At 47.9% G+C, this 15,547-nt stretch overlaps 1 protein-coding gene across 1 annotated transcript; it reads right to left on the reverse strand.

Moving 5' to 3' along the window:
• Positions 1–1,027: 1,027 nt before the first annotated feature.
• Positions 1,028–15,328, reverse strand: POGK (pogo transposable element derived with KRAB domain; the record flags this gene model as incomplete). Its single annotated transcript, NM_001134124.1, is given in 7 exon segments — positions 1,028–2,239; positions 4,415–5,043; positions 5,098–5,900; positions 7,237–7,335; positions 8,088–8,214; positions 13,749–13,882; positions 15,232–15,328. Coding segments are annotated over 5 exon segments (1,776 nt in total). The 3' UTR covers positions 1,028–2,239; positions 4,415–4,428.
• Between the last annotated feature and the right edge of the window lie 219 nt (positions 15,329–15,547).

Below are 15,547 nucleotides of genomic sequence, written 5' to 3' on the forward strand. Positions count from 1 at the left end.
GACTAATTTTACTAAAAGTGCATAATTAAGACTTAATGGGTTCATCATACTTTCATTTAAAATTCAGATCCCTTTATGGTATTTCTTTCATGTGATTTTGGTAATGTACCACTGCTGAGAGCATACAAAACATGACTGAGGAAACAAGCTATTTATGTCAAACTTGCCCCACTGCACATTCTTCCCTGTCTTCACAGATACCAATATTACTTACACTGCATCTCATGAACACTTTTTGATTGAAAGATGTAAAATATTGGTACCAAACTGGATGGAGAATAAGGTGTAGCCAATACCTTGAATGTAACTTTTCACAATGCTAATAGGTAAAGAAATAAAACCACCATAGCCTATTGTCTTTATTATCAAAGTTTATTGTTGGGGTCAGTTCCTATCTACTAGGGAGTACAACTGTATCTCAATATGTGCTATAGTAATTCTAGGGTAACAGCCATTCTGCAAAATAGTTGTACTGGGGCTCTGTTAGGCATAGATCATAATTAAGTCAGTGGAAGAATGAGCCCAGAGAATCCCTGGCAGCAGAGCCGTTACTCTAGGAAAGTTCCAGTGCTATGCAACCTGTAAGGCATCATCACTCAGCTGATGATGAGACTCACGGAGGTGTTGGTGGAGCGAAACAGAAGTTGAACCCATTTTCTACTCTTCTTGGCAGGGTAACTATGGCTCCAAGGAAGGAACCCAAAATTAGGTCTTGTAAAATCTTTTAAGCTCCCAAAGCAAGAGAAATAAGACATGAAGAAAGAGCCAGTAACTAGGACAGATGAAAAATTAGGTGGAATTGGAAGAATGGAAACTTCTGGAATGCAAAATAGCTGGGTTTAGACGCCATTTAAGATGACGAAGAATACAGTACAGGTAAAAGCAAATGGGGCAAAAATTCAAATATTGACAGTTGTTCAGATACTAGAGGTTAAGTAAAATTTCCCCCCTTAGGGGAAAACTGGTTTAAAAGGATCAGAAAGGTGAATCAGTAACAGGACAATGAGTACCTGAGTAGAAATAGGTGTTTCAAGATGCCAAGAACAGTTTAATATACAAGTGAGCTGAGTCTACAGGAAGGAAAAGTGGTTATGGCAGCCTGTTTCCAGATTTGATCATTGGAATGACATTTCTAGCAATGGCTTTGTCTGTGAGGTCCTGGTATATTTTTTGTAGCACAGATCACTTTAAAGGAATGTTTTCGTAACACCCAAACTTATGTGGGAATGCAAATTACTATAGTGTAAAAATTCAATGACTTCCCACCTATTCCTGCAGGGCAGGAGATCAGAAGTCTTAAAACAGCTGTGGCTAAAAGCCCAAGCCCTCCCACTGCCCCTGTGATAAAAATTTTAAAGAAATTAACAAAACAAGCATCAGATGAGTCAATGGGTCTTGTACCATGTAGACAACAGATAATTTATAGCGACTTCTTCTGCAGGCAGCCTGAGAAACAAGCGCTTGCATACGAAATCCTGCCCTATCATTAAATATAATAATGAAAAAAACAGGGCCATTAAATGAGACCCTAAAAAAGTCTAGCTGCCAATCAGGTTGGGAAGATAAATAAAACAGCATAGTTTATTTTAACCTATATCTTCCACACTAACCTAGTTTGTCTATAGAAAAGCCATCTGCTGGCACCAGGCCAGTATGTCTTAATTTTGTTATTCTAAGTATCTCATTTTTCCAAAAGAGGAAATGTGTAAGTAGCAGGTGTACATAGGTGACACATTTCTACAAAGCCTTCTCTGTAGTCTTGACCTGTGTGGGGACAGGGTCTACTTTTGGAAGCATTTTCAAAGGCAGAATAAAACTTTACTTGAGGTTTTCTCCATAGAAGGACACCAGAGTTATGCCCATATGATGAGTCCCTTGTTGGTGTTGAACAAATTGTCTTTTCTCCAGGAAATAACCTTTGTTCGTTCATATTTACAGGTTTCTTTTGATGGACAGATGGGAGTAATCTCCAAACCAAGAAATGGGGCAGAAGCAGTTTCTTTTCTGATCATGTCTCTGATGAAATGATAGGTCCTAGACTTTTCTGATACCTTGTATGGTGTGGGGAGGGGCTGGGCTGTGTCCTGGGATGGATGTACAGGCTGCTGTCTGGACCTGGGCTGTTCAGAGCCCCGTGGCCTTTTCCTGATGTTCCCTGCGCATCCAGCGCATCCACACTTTCAGGAATAATCATCTTGAGGAATTTCCTCCCCAGCTGTTTAAATCAGAGTTCCATTTGCTGGAAAACAGAGAGAACCTAAATGAATTAACCCTTGGCTTTTTGGTATAACTTTTAACAAACATAATAATTCCATCATTCAGATTTCCAAATAGAGGACAAGAAGTAGTTTTATGCCCACTTGGTCTCCCAAATCTCTTGTTCACTGTGAATCTGTCTACCCCCATCACTTCCTCAGGAGCTGCAGAGAGAACTGTGGCACTCTAGAAGAGCAAAAGCTCATGACCAATATTAGAGGCCAACATTCATAAATGCAACTTAGCATAGCTTTTTCTCCTTTCCTCTTCTGCAAGTTTTTAATCATGTCCCTGAGGTGGTAAGGAGCTTAGGAGATTAAAAGTGCACAAAAATGTTATCTAACAAGGAGAGGGAAAAGCAAAAGGTAAATGAAGAAAAGATGGAAACTCAATGTAATTCAGTTTGATATCCAACGCAGGCAATACAAGGGTCAGCAGAAAAGGGAGGCTGGATTCATGGGGTTTCTCAAAGCAAGGAGGACCCAAGGGGGAAAAAAAGCAATTTTGGTGATTTTGAATGTAATAGTAAGAACTTCTTGCTGCATTGTAATTCCAGGGATCCCAGAATTACAATGGGATTCAGCAATATGAGTACAATTTAATTTGGAAGCAAGGCAGGAGACATAAGTCACTCTCTGAAACACAGATGGACTTACATAGCTGAAGTGGGTAAAATAAGGCTCCCATTAGCATTTCATTTGGAGAAAAAAGCAAGGAAGATGGAAATACCTAATTATACTTTAAAAGAAAGTAAAAGAATGTGTGAAGATGGTTGACGGTTTCAGGTCCTCTGTAAAAGAGGTGGCTTCTTCCTTCATATAAAACACTGTCTGGAGGATCAAATTAATTTATAATTAGAGAGATAAGAACGAAGAGGTAAATGAATTGTTTGTTCTTTGTGGGTGTCCCCCCTGCTGTACATGCTCATCCTCCTCCTCTCTGGAGGTGTAGGTGGGTGGGGTCATTTCACTAGTGTTGTCTCAGTTAGGCCTCCATTCCTACTTTCCTTTGAAAGTTGTTCTTCTTGTGTAGTCAACCCAGAAAATTCCAGGCCTATTGTCCTCAGACCTCACTAGAGTCCTAGATATGCACCCTGTTTTATTTTCTTTTTTTGGTGTAAAGATTCAGTTTAAAAATATCTTCCTTCAGACATCTGCTGACTACAGGAAATTATTGTCATAGCCCATGTGAAGGTCATAGTGAGACTAAGATGATGTTTTAAAACTCCTGAACTCCGTAGGGAAAAGCAAGCAGAAGCTATTATTCTTACTCACTGGTGGCATACCGTAGACAACTCCAGGACTGAGACTCGAGACCTGGAGGACACTGTACTGAAGGCACACTTAGTGCTCTCCCTATGTCACGGTCCTACAGGCCAGCAAAAGTGAGTACACTGTCCCAGCATGTCAATTACACATACTGGCCCTAAATGTTCAGCATAATTTAAGAGGGAAAGAAAAAAGTTGGCTTTTCAGACAAAATTTTGTGTGAACTGAACAATGTCAGACTATGCTTCTTTGGGTCCAAATAATTTCAACTTTACAGCTCTCAGATGTTCTGGCAGCTCATTCTTTGTTCATTTCACCTATTATACAAGTGTTTCTGGGTCCAGGCCACAGAGCAAAATAGACACAAATAAATCAAATAATAAATGTTTCATATAAAGGAGAAAATGCTAATGGTCTGTTATCTATACCAGCAGTCCCCAACTTTTTTGGCACCAGGGACTGGTTTCATGGAAGACAATTTTTGCAGGGACCCAGGGAGTGCGGGGTAGCGGGCGGCAGGATGGCTTTGGGATGAAACTGTTCCGCCTCAGATCATCAGGCACTGAGGAGCCTGCAACCTAGATCCCTCACATGCGCAGTTCACAACAGGGTTCGTGCTCCTATGAGAATCTAATGCCGCTGCTGTGACAGGGGGCGGAGCTCAGGTGGTAATGCTTGCTCACCTGCCGCTCACCTCCTGCTGTGCAGCCCAGTTCCTGACAGGCCATGGACCAGTATGGTCCGTGGCCTGGGAGTTGGGGACCCCTGATCTATACTACTGCACTGTAGGCTCTAAGGGAACTTAAAAACAGAAAAATAATGGGGAGAAGGTGTTTGTAGAACACAGAAATGTCAGCAAAGGCACTGAGTATCTACTCCTGAGTGGTTACCTTTCCCTGTCCCTTCAGTTGCCCTCAGCCATGCTTTCGGTGTCACATTCTTTTGGTGGTTCTCCTCCTCCCGGCAACTCACTCTCGATTTCCCACAGGACGTCGTCTTCCTCCTCCAAGTTGCTGGAGATATGGCACTTCTTGAACCCCTGGACGATGGACTCACTTGAGATGCTATTCCACGCGACCATGACCCACTCCAGAAAGAGGCCCAGGGGTGGCTTCTTAGCATTCCCGGTTGGGCTCAGCGCCAGGTTCCCAGCCAGAAGCCAGTTGGAGTACTGGGCCCGCACACTGTCATTCAGTGGCTTGTAGACCACGACATCCAGCACCTGAAGCTGTGAGGTCAGACCCCCTGGGATGATCACCATGTCAGTGTTCATGCTTTCCATGGAGTTCTTCACGGAATCTGTGGCATGGCCCCGGAAGCCATTCAAGATCAGCATCCCTCGCTGCTTGGGCACCGCTCCTGTCCTCCGTCTCCACACCACTTCCAACCAGTCCTGCATCAAGTCTTCAGTCATCCACCCATACCGGTGGCAGCGGATTTCCATCCCACTGGGAAACTTCCCCGGGGGGATATACGTTCCCCTCAAAATGATGTACGGTGGTAACTTCCTCCCATCAGCCAAGACACCAAGCATTGCTGTGATTTTCAGTTTTTCCCTGCCTGGTGTCTTGACCAAGACAGGCTTTTCGCCCTGGTTATCAACAGTTACCCGTGACGGCACCTCTAAACAAATGGGCGTCTCATCTGCATTCCCCATCTGAGCTACCTCATAGTCATGCGCCCTGCGCAGAGCCAGGACACTACGCTGGTAAGTGACAAGTTTCTCAGTCAGGTCTTCTGGCAGGTGCTGGGGCACGGGCACTTTATGCCTCAGAGACAGGTCATACCTTCTCATCATTCTTCGACACCAACCCAAGCTTGCCTTGAACCCTTTCTCTGGAATGTTCATCTCCTGGGCGATTTCGAGAGCTTTCAGCTGCATCGCCTCCCGGGTGATGGGGTCCCCTTTGGCCTGCATGTATCTGACATATTCGGCCACACGCTGGTCCACCAGAGCAAACCTCCCATTCTTGGGGCCTCGGAATGCCCGCCGCATGGCGTGGGCATTTTGAAGCTGTGGCTTCACTTTGCGCCAGTCTCGAACGTTTTTTTCCAATACTCCAAACTGCTTGGCAGCCTGGCAGTTGTTGGTGCTCTCAGCATATTCCACCACCATCAGCTTGAACCCTGCGTCGTAACTGCGGCGCATGCCCCGGCTGAACTGAAACTTCCCAGCTATGTCATCAGCCGAGAGGTCATACCCTGGGAAGCCCATGGCCATGTAGAAGGGGTACCCCTCACTCCACTCGGGCAGCTCTGTGATATCCCGAGGCAGACGGAGGCCAAAGCTGTCAAAGTGCTGAGGCTGAGGAAACTGGGAGGTAGCATTCATTGGGTTTGGCCAGTCTGGAGGCTTTACGTCAGATTCTTCATTTTCTGGGAGACAAACAGTGAGGGGCAAAAATAATGCCAGTAAGTAAAATGGCTTATACCCTGATTTTTGGGGGTTGAAATGCTAAGAATAGCTTAATCTGAAGTTCACCAAAAGTAGTAACTTTAATAACAGGTAACATTGCCTAAGGCCTTATCCATATGCCAATTTACATGGACTACCCACACCTAGTTCTCTTAATAACTCTAAGTATCACTGTTCCTTCTTTGCAGATGAAGAAAGGGAGGCTACAGAGGTTACATAACGCACCAAGGTAGCCAAGCCAGAAAGTGGCAGAGCTGGGAACTGAACAGAGGCACCAAGCTTGGACCAAATAATTTGGGGGCCATGTATGCATCAAAATACTTTTTATGTGAATGAGAAGCCAAATGTTAACCATACTACCATATAATATTACAGAGATGCATCATGGCCTGAATCATATCCCTTTAGAACCAAGAAAACCTATAGCAAAAACCACACTTAGCAAAGTGAAGCTTATAAGGCAGAAAATTAGTTCTTGCACATTAACGGTGGAACGGGGTTTCACTTTATATTTAGAAGGTGGTCACAGAAGTTGAGTATGATTTGGGGAAATTACCCTATCTCACCCAAACGGAAATGTCATCAGTTGTAGGATGCATCATTATGTGCCATTAAGAAAGAAAACACTGCTAATTAAACTATGACATGCCACTGATTTTAAGAGGCATTCTCAATTTCAGAGACAGTAAAGCAATGGGAGAAAAACAGGTCTCAGAGTCAGTGAAATATGGCATTTTAAACTCTTACTTCCGGAGAAAAGACAAAACTATTTTGGCCGTCTGGAGGCAATGCTATATTTATTCAACTGCGGCCTCAATAACCATTTTTCTTGACAGAGGACTAGGTACTTCTTAGACACATTTGCTCAAATGTATGCTATGACTGCTATTGCTTTTTCTATCCAGTATAAGATGGACAGGGAGCCAGGTAACTCAGCGTGCTTCCTCTCACTATTCTTAGTTTGCAGAGGCACATGGTACGCTACTGAGGTAGCCCTGTTCAGCCAGAAGGTGCACTGGACCAAACGCTGCATAAGCCTCATTTTGCTTCATCCACAAAGAAGGTCATACGTCGAGTCTTGTTACTCAGAGCTGATAGAGGAAGAATGGAAGCTGTGAGGTAAAAGCAGTTGCCTGTCACACACTGTCACACATTTAGCACTGCAAAGAGGGAGATTTCAAAACTCCAAAACCCATAATCTTTCTACCTCTTAAATACCCCGTGGAATGTACACTGAAAATCCCACTTCACAATGTTCCCAGCTGGATGGACGCTGAACTGCTTTACTTGTAGTACCTGCAGAGGTGCCTCCTTGGAGCTGCCACTCGTCAGAATTCTGAGACTCCTCCTCCCCTTCCAAACGGGTGATCATGTCTGGCTTAGGGAATGGGAATTCTGTTTATAGGAAATAAAATAGGTAACAGCTGTGTGTTACTGTCCTGGAGCACTACCAAAATAAGTACTTTAAAATACTTAAGAGCCACTCTCCCCTTCTTCGTGAAAAACAAGGGGAAAAAGGCTCAGGGATACTTAAAGAAAAAAGTTAATGGAAAATAGGTCTGTCTAAAGGAATGGGTAGATCTCTCCTAATGAGGGATGGTATTGGCACCAACAATAAAAGAACTGTATTTAGCAGGGAAGAGGGTGAGTGCACCTGCTGATCCAATTAACATTTTGGTACCTGTATAAGCAAACTGGGAAATCTCTTCAAATGATTACATTCTGCTGATAAGATGTGTGATATCAATTTGGGGTGGAAGTTGGGGAGAGGAGCAAACAGTCTTTGGGAGGGTATGTCCCCAAACTTCTGAGGCTGACAGGGTAACATTAACACCTGCCTTCTCTCATAAGAACAGTGAGGCACAGGCCCAGATCCATGGTGACATTTCTAAGGTTATAGTTTTTATCCTTAAATGTAAATGCCTGGGTTGAATGGGGGCAGTTCTGAGGCAGCACAGGTTGCCGAGTAGGATGACACAATATTTATATACTGCCCAAATCAAAAATTGGAATAAATGGGCACGGACATTGAGGAGGCAGAGTCTAAGTTCAGGAGAGAGGGACATTGGATATACCAGAGAAGAGAGACGTGGAAACAATTCTCTGGGCTCAGAGCTTCCAGGAGACAAAGGAAAACAAAGCTTTACCCAGGGACAGGACAGTTTCATAATTCATCCTCATGACTTCCCGGTAGAGGGCCTTTTGTTGCTCCGTCAAAACTTCCCATTCCTCATCGGAAAAATATATGGCCACCTCATCAAATAGGGCCGGTACCTGGAAGAGTGAACAGCCCTTTCACAATGACAAACAGGCACATGCAGACAGACTTTCAGAGCGGACAGGACCTTACAGACAGCCCAGCACAGCCTGTCCTCTCACAGGTCAGGTGAGGGACCCTGACCCAGGGGAAAACGGACTGTCCACATTCATACAGCTGCTGGAGGCCAATGAGGGCAAGAGCACAGCCCTTCTGTGCCCACCACAGCAGCTGCCACCCTCAGTTCAGATCAGGTAAGCAGCACTTTGAGAAGAAAACTAACTCCCTACCATGATCACCGGTTGGAGGACACTGGGACATTGTACCCTCATGCACTGTGTTAAGAGCTGCTCACGGCTCACCTCTGACCCAAGACTTAAGCCACCCACACCCAGACAAAGTGTCCCACCAACACATGCACCCCCAATTCCCTCCCACCCCACAAAAAGACCCTCGGCCCCGGGCGGGGTGAGTTGGGTTTGTAAATCTGAATAGGATCACTGCCCCCCATGGGATCTTTGTGGGTTTCCAGGGCACTGTATTTCCAAGGGTACTAACCAAAGTGTTAGACTTGGAACCCACACCTGCCCAGGGAGGAGCCACTGAGAGAAGGGGCCCTACTTGGCCTTTCCAATCCACAAGAGCATGAAGAGGAAGAAAGAAGGGCTAATTACAGCTTAATATATATAATGAGATGCCAGAGCAAACTCATTCACTTTGATCCTGGACCAGGTAGGCAGAAAGCCCAAAGGACTGCATCCCTCCCCTTTTCCTCTGCTTCCTGGCCCAGCACCAGGGGGCTCCTCAGTAGCCCAAGGCAGCCAAGCCACCCAAACCAACCTCCTCTTTTTGTTTTTAACTGTATTTCTTATTACAGTCATTAAAAATCCTACTCCAAAGCTCAACCTATTTAGTGATAAGAAGGCACTGGATGGCTTGTTTCAGGCTTGTTATTTTGTATTTTTGCCTTCGAAGCTATTTCCCAAAGCTGTATCTTGGGTCTGGGTGATTATGATACTGTTTTTCCTCAGCTTAGAAAATTAGTGTCCATACGCTATATAGCCTGCAGCCACTTCAGGGGTCAGGCCAACAGTCACTTACATACATTGGCCTTTCCTCCCTGACCCAAGGAAGTCCCCTTGTTCTCTCCCCACCTCCACAGCACCTCACACATAGGAAGCACGTACTAGGAAAGGGCCTGTAACTGCTTCATTTATTCCCCGCAACAGGCCTGTGGAGGAGCAGATACACCTATTTTTTTTTTTTGAGATGGAGTCTTGCTCTGTTGCCCAGGCTGGAGTGCAGTGGCACGATCTTGGCTCACTGCAACCTCTGCCTCCCGAGTTCAAGCCATTCTCCTGCCTCAGCCTCCCTGGTAGCTGGGATTAGAGGCACACGCCACCATGCCCCTACTTAATCAAGGAGAATATGGGCTTAGAGAGGTCTCATTTCCAGGCTAATGTCATAGCCAATAAATGGTGGGGTTGCGTTTTGGGCCCACCACTGCCTGACCCCAAGGATCCAGCAATACCGAGCACAGCTGCCTCCCTGATGACTAACCCTCAACTCTCCCCAGCTCTGTGCTCCACTTGTACTCAGCTGCGTGCAGTTCCCTGAACAACCATTCCCCGACATCCCCATACCTTGGTCCATATCCTCCCCTGGCCTTGGAGGGCCTCCCCTTACTTGGTCTGGCTGACACCCACCCATCTTCCAGGACTCAGCCCAAAATCCCTGCTCCCCAGGAAGCCCACTCTGTGCCACGCTGTGAGCACACCCACATGTCCCTGAGATACCCTGGCCTCCACACTCCCGGGGCACTCATCACACTGCAGAATTCTTTTGGTTGACTTGTCTGCTCCCTCCACTAGAATCTGAGCTTGTTGAAAGCAGGACCTGTACTTACTCCTTTTTGCTTCCCTAAGCCTAGGACACTTCCTGTAGCTAGTAGTCACTGAAAAATGTGTTTTTGAATATACGATCTAGGCAAATCTCTGGATTTCCCTTCTCTTGTTCTACTTGGAACTGTTTCAAAGAATCATTAAATTTTATCTGTCATAAAACCAAACCTACTCTTTGGAGTAAGAATGGACAAACATCCCTAAGTGTGAAATATGAGGAGGTAAAATGGATTCATCTCCAGGCTTTCCTCAGACTTCCTCGCCCTGGAAAGCCAGTCAGCCCAGGAATTTTCCACCCCACTCCTTTCCCAATTCCCAGGCTTTTAAAGAACTGTCTCTTTGGCCTTTTTTTCTCCCTGGGAAGTTCCAGATCTAGGCCATACCTATTTATAGGCCCTTTCCCTTTGCTGATAAAATGGGAACAGGACTGGCTATGCCTGTCATTTCAGAGGGGCCATGAATACTCTTAGGGGGGGTAACATATTCTAGGCCTGGTAAAAACATCAGGTACCAGGAGCCCTGATGCTGCAGGAAGAAAGCTGGGCGCTGGTGCAGGATTCATCTCCTCCTATTGATGACTGAGCCATGGAGGATCTTCAAACAAGCCCACATTATGCTCCAGAGGCACAGTGTAGTGGCTTAGAAATTCTCCTCACAGCAAGCCTCTGTGAGAATGGAGCGATCCTTCAGCTAGGCCCCGCTGCGCAGGCCTCCCCTCGCTCCACAGAGGCCTTTTATCTGGCTCAACACAGCAGAAGGTAAACAGGGCTGGCCCTGGGCAAAACTGAGAAGTCAGGCAGTCTGTGTACCACCTCCAGACACCCCTTCTTGGCCTTGCAGGTAGGGACCCTCAATCCCTGCCCTCCTCCCTTTCCTCAGAAGATCAAGGGCTCACTGGATAAGTGTTCTTCCTCTAGCTTGTATGCACTGCCTTGCTCTGCTCAGGAAGTTGGCATTCCAATGCTATCTCAAAGGGTAAATGTTGTAAAGTGCTTACACCTTGCATAGCCTCGCTAAAGCCTTGCAGCCACCCAGCAAAGACGCAGGGATCTCGGGTGGGGGGGCAGCAGTTGGGGTAGTTTGTACTGATCCACTGATGGAGTGCCTGCTATGTGCCAAGCACTGTACAGGACACTCAATCATATAAACATATTCTCTCACTGAATCCTCTAAACTAGGGACATGGGGATCACTACCTCACTTTTATGGGTAAGGAAACAGAGTGGTTAAGTAACTTGTCCAAGGTCACAGAGCTAGAAAGTCTGATGCCAAGCTTTGCTTTCTTAGCAGGCCACTCAGGCCTTAGCATGGTGGCTGTAGAGAGCCTGAGGCCTCCCTTAGAAAGATGGGCTAAGGCCTCATTCCACAGAGCTAAGGAGAAAGCTCAAACTCGCTGGCGTAGCACTGCATGTCCTCCTGGCTGGCTCTGGCCCCTGGCCTGGCCTTCTATGCCTGATCCCCTTCCACTCCCTGCCATGAGTTTCAGGTTCCAGCTGCAGGAGTTGCTCCTAACTCTGCACCCAAGTGCCTCTCCCCAGTGCTTTTGCCTGTGCTGTCCTCTTGCCTGGAATGCAACCCCCTTCCCTTCCCTTGGCTGATTCCATAATGACTAAGACTCAGTTCAAAGTACATTTTTTATTTTTTCTACTTAAAATTGTATTTCTATTTCAATTCTATGGAATTTTATCCTAATATATTATCATAGTTCTTATGCTTGAAAAGCTTTCACTGATCACCCTAACATAATTCTCTATAACCAAAATACATATTTTAAAAACAGATTCTTTTCTTCTAATTTAATGCTCTAGAGCAAGGTTTCTCAACCTCAGCACAACTGACATTTTGGGCCAGTTACTTCTTTGTTGTGTGTGTATGTGTGTGTGTGTGTGTGGCGGTGGGGGGGCATCCTGTGCACTGTAGATGTCTAGCAGCACCCCTGGCTTCTACCCACTAGATGCCAGGAGGATCTCCCAGTCCCCAACGCACCCCCACCAAGTCAGACAAGAGTGTTTCCAGATACTGCCAAATATCCAAGGGTGGGGAAGGGGGGTAGTGTTTCTAGATGTTGCCAAATGTCCAGGGGTGGGGGCAAAATTGCTCACTGCTCAAGATTAGGCCTTGTCCAGGAAGCTCCGGAGTTCTCAGCCTGAATGAGGCATTCCCCCATCTTGGCTCCTGGTGCATCCTTGCAGACTTCCACCACTGCACTCTGCACACCGTGCTTACTATTACTTATGTTTACTTTCCTGCCTTGCTCACAAGACTGGAAATTCCATCAGGAAAAGAGCCTCTCTTTACGCCCAGCACTGTGCTTGGTAACTGTGGATGGATGGCTGATTGCCTGGAGGCCACAAATGCCCAATCCCCAGCACCACCAGCTGCTGGACTCTCTCCTCCAGCCCTTCTGGTTACTTCTTTCTTTCCCCACCCAAGCATGGTTGGTCTTCATCTTGCTCCTTCCTCACTGTCCCAACACATTCACTTTTATTGCACCTGTTCTCCAAGGCTCTCCATTTAGATGTTCTGGGTTGACCAATTTAGCCTCAAAGCTGAGTTTCGACTGCCTTGAGGTCTTGTTCCAGGCTAAATGGACCTGACGCCTGCTTGGATCAGAATTGGGAAGAAGGATGTGGTGGGCAAAGAACACTGATGAGACAAAGGCAGTGCAGCGTCCACAGCTAGACTGGCAAACTGAGAGCCTGTGGTTGCACTGCCTTTTTTTTTTTTTTTTTTTAAATTAAGGTATAGCATACATATGGTAAAATGCATTACTTTTAAGGGTGCAGCTCAGGAGACCTGTTTTGAAGAACAAATGTCAGTGTTCATGTGTATCCTTAGGGCAAGGCAGATAATCTTTCTGCATCTCAGTTCCCTCCTGTGGTAGGGAACAATTTAGAAGTACCATGCTTGTATGGATAGGGGCTCTTCATGGAAGCAAAGGATACTATGTATACTGACAATGTTTATACACAAGGGAAAATAAGCAGAGAAAAGGAATGTCAATTTGTTGCTTATTTAAAATGTTTACTATTCATGCCTAATTACCAAGAAGTCCAGTAACTACGGTGAATAACTATCTGTAACTATAAGTATCTACTGCATTTGCATTTGTATAAACTGACCTCTATCATACTATTCTGCGTGTATACCCTGAATCTCTGTATTCCCTGCTGCCCACCATTTCTATACAGGTCAGCTGGACAGGCAGCTCTCTTGTGTGAACTGTGGTAAGAGGTGCTCACATAGAACCAACTAGCCTAACCTCTCATGTCAACCCGATGACTCGAGTCTTATTTAAAATGGTTCCCTTCAACCAGCAGTAAGTCAACAAACATTTACTTGGTGCCTACAATGTGCCTGGCATCAAACACAGTGCAGGAGAAGTGGGTGAACGAGAGAGACAAGGTCCTGGCTTCTAGGACTTCCAATTGAACGATGACAAGCTACATGGCTGAGGGACTGTTTCCATAACCACCTCCTCCATTCTTTGCACTGCCTTTTAAAGCCACAGAGTTGTTTTCTCAGGAATGCAAACACACCGGGCTGGGCTATTTTTACTGCCCATGTCTGTCTGAGGAGGAGACTTAAAGCAAGCTGGGCTCTCAGGCCTGCATCTGCTGGCTGTGTGGACTCCACACCTTCTTACTTACCCATCCGCCCTCAGAGCAGATTCGTACTTTCTGCATGTCTGCCGGGCTGTCCTCTAGTTCCCGGCTCTGAATCTCTTCTTCCTCTTCCTCTTCTTTCAGGCTCAAATTGAGAGGGTAGGCTGTGGACTCCATCTCTGCAAGCAAGATTCAGGTTCAGAAAAACCAGGTGTCACTGTGACCTCCCCAAAGCCTATGACGGCGGAGGCTGAGCCACATACAAACCTCTTTAGCCCCAAGCACTGTTCCCGCTGGAGGGAAGTAAGGAAACAGAGTCGGCCAGGAAGCTACAGGGTGACATGTTTAATTATGATAAGAGACGCTATGGGTAGATAACGTATCTGGCGGCCTTCAAATATTTAAAAAGCTATCTGGGGAAGAGAACCCAGACTGGTTTGTAGAGACTGGACGGCAGAACTGAGGCCGGCCAGTGGGTAAATATTCCTGGAAAAGGTTTTAAGCAGTGAGAAAGGCAGTACTTTCTCACAGCCAGTGCCACCCAAACAGGAATCAGAGGCAGGGGAAGGGTGCTGATTTCCTATCAGTGAAGGTGTCTGAACACAGATTGGACACTTACTCAACTGGAATGGGTGCTAGAAGCCAGTTAAGCATGGGCGTATCGGTTGGCTCAGTAGGCCCATTGCCTGGATTTTCCAAATTCAAAGGTTCTGTCCACGAGCTGGTTCAGAAAATAGGGTCATTCTACCTTAAGGGACTTCGCAAACCCAGGAGTCAGTGAAACATAGTGAGGGGTACACCTGGATACCCAAAAAGGTGCAGAAACTGGCTGGGGCCCACCCCGACAGGGAAATAACCCATTGCCTCTGGGCTGCAAATTCTCTATTCGCTGACTCTTGGCCAGTACAAAGGACCGCGCTCCTGCCCTCTACGGGCGCGGGCAATTCCTAGGTGTGGAGTGCGGGTGCATCTTGAGGGCTGCATCGGGGGACCTCCAAAGAAAAGATCCCTCTGGAGTTCAAAGTCGGTTCCTTCGATATTTCCAAAAAAGATAGGCGAACGCGGCATGGATGGGTCTAGGCTTCAGATGCCTGCAGCTGGGGCCCGAACTTGGCCGCGGTCTCCCTGCCGGCTCCGGGGCAGAGGTGGGAGGGGCCGCCTCCCCGCGCTAAGGTGCCGCAACCAGGGCCGCCGCCCGCCCTGCCCTGCTTGCGCCACCGCCGCCGCGCCCCCGGGCGCGTTCGGATTTCTCCAGCCATCTTGCCCCATTTCCCTTTCTCCGCGGCCCCGCGCCGGGAGCGCTTCCGCTGCCCCCTCCGCCCAGCCCGCCTCCCCACCTGGCCCCCTCCCGGCCCCAGCGCACCTGCCGGGCGGCGAGAGCCGGCGCCGCCCGCCTCCCCGGCGGGCCCGCAACAAAGGCGGCGGCGGCAGCGGCGCAGCCTCGGCGCCCCCGCCCCTGCCGCGGCCCAGCCGCCCGGGACCCGGGGGAGGGGCCGCGCCGCCGCCGCCCCCGCCCGCGCGCACTCACCGCCGGGCCCAGCGGCCAGGGCGCGGGGTGGGGACGCGAGGGCTCCGGCCCGGCTGTCACAGCGCCATCCTTTCCGCCTCGCCGTCCTCCCGTGCGCGCGGCCCCTCGGGAGGGAGCGGGGAGGACACGTGGTGGGAGGAGGGAGGGTCCGGCCCGGAGCTGAGGGTGTTGGGAGGCGAGGGGAGGAGCGCGGCTGATGTCAGCAGGCCTCGGCGGCGCCGGGGGACGGCGCCCGCGTGAGCTCCGGGGCCCTCCTCTAGGCGCGGCTTCCGGCCGGTCCGCGCGCCGTCCGGGCAGTCCCTGGCGGGTCTGGGCA

Source organism: Pongo abelii, chromosome 1 (genome assembly GCF_028885655.2).
Source record: "Pongo abelii isolate AG06213 chromosome 1, NHGRI_mPonAbe1-v2.0_pri, whole genome shotgun sequence".
Classification (NCBI taxonomy): Eukaryota; Metazoa; Chordata; class Mammalia; order Primates; family Hominidae; genus Pongo; species Pongo abelii.